The sequence below is a fragment of the Sinocyclocheilus rhinocerous genome, unplaced genomic scaffold (genome assembly GCF_001515625.1).
Source record: "Sinocyclocheilus rhinocerous isolate Xijiao unplaced genomic scaffold, SAMN03320098_v1.1 scaffold1725, whole genome shotgun sequence".
Classification (NCBI taxonomy): domain Eukaryota; kingdom Metazoa; phylum Chordata; class Actinopteri; order Cypriniformes; family Cyprinidae; genus Sinocyclocheilus; species Sinocyclocheilus rhinocerous.
In genome coordinates, this window is record NW_015627232.1 from 158,159 (window position 1) to 164,407 (window position 6,249).

Here is a 6,249-nt window from a genome sequence, read left to right on the forward strand (position 1 = left end):
AAACATTAAAGTGTGACAAACATAACATGCAAAAAAAAAAAAAAATCAGGAAGGGGGCCAACACTTTTTCACACTACTGTATATATACACATACACCTTGCTACGTGTACTGCGTTGGGCTAACCGAGACTTGTCATTTGCACTTATATATTGTTGCTCTTTTGTTAGTTTTGACTGCTTTTATTGTCCTCATTTGTAAGCCGCTTTGGATAAAAGCGTCTACTAAATGACTAAATAAATAAAAATAAATAAATATTTTTTTCAAGGATTGACACATGAAAAGCTGTTTATTTCAAAACCGAATTTAAACATTAGTTACAAATCACTGGCTATAAAATCAACCACTTAATAGTCAGTTAGTGCTGTGGATGCTGAGATGTGAAATGTGTTCTGAAAATGCAATGCTTCACTGAAACTGAGGAAGTGAAACATAATTAGATCAAAATCACACACACACACAATATGCTTATACTGAAAATAGATTGTTGTGATTTGAAATGAATTGTTTTCTGAATTGAATACTACAGTTAATAATATGAACGTCTGTTGTATTATGCACTGTTTTGGATGTGACTGGACTCTCTGCAGTAAGCCTAAAAACATCTCTAATTTGCTTCAGATTTTACTGAGGTTGTGTGAGGAAAAACACATTTGGACAGGATTATAATCACAAAGTACACCTGTGAAACACAAATTGAAAATGAAAAATGAAGCTGTGATCATATTCACCGGTACTGAATAGGTCACAATGGTGGGAAATATTTTGAGTGGTCACCCACTGAAAGTGACGCATCGTTCTCATAAAAGGATCTGCCTATTGCCATTCTAACACCTACCAATTTCACAGACACTAAGTTTCCTCATGAATGAGATCTCACCATAAGAGCATGTTGTGTTGTTGCTAGGTAACAGGGCGTTGAGGGCCTAGTCAGATCATACGTGGTCATATGATGCAATCCGTAGAGGCTGTCATGGTGTGAGGCTTGCGGTTAACCCTTAAAATGGGACTTCAAATGATCATAACTTTATAAACTATCCTTTTCTAAAAAAAAAAATATTTATTATATTTAAAATTATAATATATATTATTATTTATATTATATTATGATATTAGAATGCACCGATTGCAATTTTCACGGCCGATTCCGATTTTCAATTTTTTTGTTAGTGTAACCTGCCGATACTGATTTTCTTTCTAAGAACTATAATTTACAACATGTACTAACAAAAATCTATACTGTTTTTTTGTCAATGCAAAAAAAAAAATGCTCTCACTTAAACATTAATAAAGTGCTCTGAAAGAGGTCGAAATAACAATTACCTGAAAATGAGTTGTTGTATAACAAAACAGATGGGGTTTTTTCCACTAATCTTATTAAATGTGTCATCTTTCACATCAGTTTCTTACATTGTTTCAATTAATTCATTTAGAATAATAAGAAACTGTAGAGTTGTTATCATTCAAATGAAATCAGTATCAACAAACTCCATCCTTCCATCTCTCTCTCGCACTCACTCAGGCTGCGTGAGCCGGTGCGACTAATTTTTGTGAGCGGTCGCACTGGCGCTACCACCGCGTTGTCCAACTCATAAGCGCTGCCATTTCTGTTGCATTTGAGAAACATCAAACGGCAAACGAAACGAAAGCGAAACTAAACCGCGCTACGTTTGAGCTGCGCAGCGCGGGCCGTTTATCAGCTCGGACCGCGACGCAAACAAACTTGTCCGAGCTCAGAACAGCTTTACTCGGGAGCCAAAGTTGATTTCGCGACACTGTTACTGCACAGATGCAACAGTGCTGCGAGATCCAGTGAGAAGCGTTTGAATTCGCTGCACAATGATAAGGTTGATCTAGTGATCTAGTGAGAATCATTCAAATTCTGCACAGAATTCTCTGTTATAAACAGCGCTGACATACCTCAGGAAACCGGAAGCGGTAACGCTAACTGTAACCATGGTGTTGTGGTAGAAATACCAGCATAGAAATTTCTATACTGGTAGAAATATCGTGATTTGATTTAAGTGTAATTACCTACTTTTGATTAATTCATTCAAAATTTGACAAATTCCGTGACATTCAGCGTTAAACTGTGAATTCTGTTTTTATGACTGGATAAAGACTACACTGCGTAATTTTCCCGCTTATCATGCGGCCACTTGCCTGATGTAACATAAAATATCTTACATACCACCACTTGTGAACGATCCAGTGTAATGCAAATATATCTGAAAGGTCTGCGTGAGGATATAGTCACGTTCTGGCGAGACCAATCAGATCTCACGAGACCTCGTGCCACGAGATCTCGTCACACCCCTAATAACCAGTTGACGGCAGCACTTGTTGGCTTATCAGTCATTCATTTCTACATTTTCTCTATATTTTGAAATTATAAAATCACTATTATAAAATATCAAATCATCAAGAAATCAGATTTTGTCAGAATTTTACACTTTTTTGTGTATGAAGTAAGAAAAGTCACAAAGTGCCTTGAAAAACAAACTTTTCTTCAATTTGCTACCAAATCAAACATAATCACTGAAGTGGGTCAGTTCCATAAAAGAATAATGGTACATTTAATAAGAGTGGAATATATACATTTTCTATATAAGAAAATTATTTTGCACCTGTTACTGTTGTTAATAAAAGTAAATTTTGTATGCATCTTAACTCAAGCTTAGTGCTTTACTGTCAAATCTGTATAAACAATAAACAAAAGAAAAATAAACAAGAAATGAACATGTAATATTATTAGTAACTGCACTTATTATTGCAAAACAATAGTAATTTTATGATAAAATGATCTATATTTTAATACTTCCACACAGCACCCCCAGCGCTACCGAATCTGCTCCTGGCGCCACCATCTGTAGAACTTAGTGGCGCTGGTGCCACTGCTCTCAAATGTTAGTCTGGAGCCCTGCCTGTGGTTCCCCCACAGTTTACATTGGCCCTAGACATAGCCTATTACAAATCACTTTGCATCTTCTTCACTCACAGTGAAGAACTTCCACACTGACGACATGTTTACATGCGGATGTGAGCATAAGTGTGACGTCAAAATGGATCAGTGCATCTCTTATATGTGACCCTGGACCACAAAACCAGTCTTAAGTTGCTAGGGTATATGTAGCAATAGCCAAAAATACATTGTATGGGTCAAAATCATAGATTTTTCTTTTATGCCAAAAATCATAAGGATATTAAGTAAAGATCATGTTCCATGAAGATATTTTGTAAATTTCCTACTGTAAATATATTAAAACTTAATTTTTGATTAGTAATATGCATTGCTAAGAATTCATTTGGACAACTTTAAAGGCGATTTTCTCAATATTTTAATTTTTTTTGCACCCTCAGATTCCAGATTTCCAAATAGTTGTATCGCTGCCAAATATTATCCTATCCTAACAAGCCATACATCAACAGAAAGCTTATTTATTCAGCTTTCAGATGATGTATAAATCTCAATTTCGAAAAATTGACCCTTATGACTGGTTTTGAGGTCCAGGGTCACATATAAATATATATATAGTATTTATTCATATTTTGAATAAATTTTTATTTGTAGGTTTTCAGTTTTAATTTGTTTTAAAGGGGTCATATGATGTTGCTAAAAAGAACATTTATTTTGTGTATTTGGTGTAATGAAATGTGTTTATGCGGTTTAAGGTTCAAAAAACACATTATTTTCCACATAATGTACATTATTGTTTCTCCTCTATGCCCCTATTAATTTTAGTGCTTTAACTTAAAATGATTCAACTATTCAACATTTTTCACCTAATATTTATATTTTATGTTATTTCAGCTCTATTTCAATTATTGAATTTAGTAGTTTTAGTTTTAGTCATCAACACTGCTGAATATATTTCCATATAATTTTCTTATTGTGCTGTTGAATAAAATCCCAATAACACAGATGGAGCAACAGCAGGCATAATTTTATTTTTATGCTGTGAAGTGTAAACAGATTTATTAGCTTGGTGCCTGAGAGACCCGCAGTCAGCATGTACGACAGTGCACAGCGGCCAAGGGCAGGCAGTGGTCAGTTTAATTTTGTCCTCTCAGAATAACCAAACATTCTGTTTTCAGAGTTTGACCTCATCAATTTCAAATGAACTTCTCTCCTTGTGTCCTTTCAGATAAAAAAAGAATATGGAAATAATGTGGTGCCGGCTTTTCCACCAAAGAAGATCTTCACCCTCACACCGGCTGAGGTCGATCAGAGGAGAGAACAGCTAGAGAAATACATGCAAGCTGGTGAGAAGCATCTTCTTTTATCTGAAAAGTTCACACAAAAGTTTTGAAACTAGACTCTAAACATTACAAAATTCACAAAACAGATATACACTACCGTTCGAAATGTTTGGGGTTAGTAGTATTTTTTATGTTTTTGAAAGAAATCTCTTATGTTCACCAAGGCTGCATTTATTTGATCAAAAATACAGTAAAAATTTGTAATACTGTGAAATATTATTACCATTTAACACAATTTTAATATATTTTTTTAAAGCGAAACTACTTTGTTTGGCCTTCCAAAAGAGGACACGACTAGAAATCAGTGGTTAAGTTGTATTTACAACACTGTTCCAGAACAGTTCAACCCAAATATTCAGATGTGTGCAGCACATTTTATGGAGGACTGTTTCCTGATCCTGGTAGAGTAGACTACAATGCCGGCTGTTTTGACTCACAGACTGTAAGTAACGTTTGCATATTTAAAGGATTAGCCACTGACGATTCAAACACGAGTTTTGAGCAGTGTAGAGTAAACATTTAAAAGAACCACATTTATTTGAAATACAAACGTTTTGTAACACTATAAAACTCCTTACTGTCACTTTTGATCAATTTAATGCACATGTGTCAAACTCAAGGCCCGCGGGCCTATTTCGGCCCGCCACATCATTTTATGTGGTCCGCGAGAGCTTATTGATTGTCTTAAAATAAAAATCTATGCAGCTTTATATCATAAATTATGAAAGTGCGTATCAATACCACAAGTTTCTGTTTCTATTTGGCGTTCTATTTATACGCATAAATTGACTTTGGTGTGCATATGATACGCAATGGTTAGGATTAGGGGTGTGGGGTTTTTCAGTTGATGACGTATGCGTGGACGGCTCAAAGGAATAAGTGCGGACCTCAGTGCTAGAGCCCCACCGACTGAAATGGAAAAACGAATTTAAAAAATCGATTGCAGCTTTCAGACACGACTTCTCGTTTTAAAAAGTTCGTTTGAGGCGGTTTCTATTGAGTTATTTTAATGACAAATGTCCAGAGCGCATATTGCCTATGCGAGAGCGCATCAAATGCACGAGCGCAAATTTCTCTGCTTGCAGGTGGATTCCCATTCATTCACTCTAACAGAAAACGGACACACTTTCTATCGATCAGACATTACATGCGTGCGCTGAAAAATGACCTTCTCTCCTGAGTTTAATAAACGCAACCTGGAGTGTGGGCATCCACTGGCAGAAACATACATTGGCGCATATGCCAACTAATGTAAATAAGTATTTACATAGCATAACAGTAGTAGTCTAAATGTATCTGTTTCGCACGTGTCAACAATACATTGTTTTTTTGCGATCAGATCAACTGGCAAACTCCTGGAAAGTCTAAGGATCCAGTAAGCAAATGCATTCAAACAATAAGTTCAAAACAGCGCTAATGCAGAGAAAACATGGCCGATTTCATCAGCGATGGCAGAGATAATAGTACTCGCGTACAGATGTCAGTAAAAAAATTTTTTTTATTCAGCAAGCTTTGGCTTAAAGCACGAGTGTTTTATACTGGATGCTGGCTGAAGGTGTTTTAGATTACGCAGTAGTCAGTGGTTTAGTAAATCTGGATCAGTCAGGTCAAGGTAGCTCATTTAGTGGTTCTTTTGGCGTCCCCCTGTGTTCCTGTTTGGTATCGAAGATTGACTTGTTACATTTTTTTTATTAAGGGTGCTTTCACACTAGCACTTTTGGTGCGCACCCAGGTTCGATTGACATCAGAGTTCGGTACATTTGGATGATGTGAACGCTGTCTTCCGAACTCGGGTGCGCATCTGCGAACCGTACCCGAGTCCGCTTAAAAAGGGTGGTCTGGGGTACGGTTCAAGTGAACTCCGGTTTGGTTCCGATGGCAGAGATAATAGTACTCGCGTACAGATGTCAGTAAAAAAATTTTTTTTATTCAGCAAGCTTTGGCTTAAAGCACGAGTGTTTTATACTGGATGCTGGCTGAAGGTGTTTTAG

At 36.3% G+C, this 6,249-nt stretch overlaps 1 protein-coding gene across 3 annotated transcripts in view; it reads left to right on the forward strand.

Annotated features, from left to right (window-relative positions):
• LOC107723180 (sorting nexin-17) overlaps positions 1-6,249 on the forward strand; it is a 42,629-nt gene that overhangs the window by 5,824 nt on the left and 30,556 nt on the right. For all 3 annotated transcript variants that reach the window (XM_016531717.1, XM_016531728.1, XM_016531736.1), the window contains exon 3: positions 4,144-4,261. In XM_016531717.1, coding sequence (XP_016387203.1) covers positions 4,144-4,261 — 118 coding nt within the window. The remainder of the gene's footprint in view (positions 1-4,143; positions 4,262-6,249) is intronic.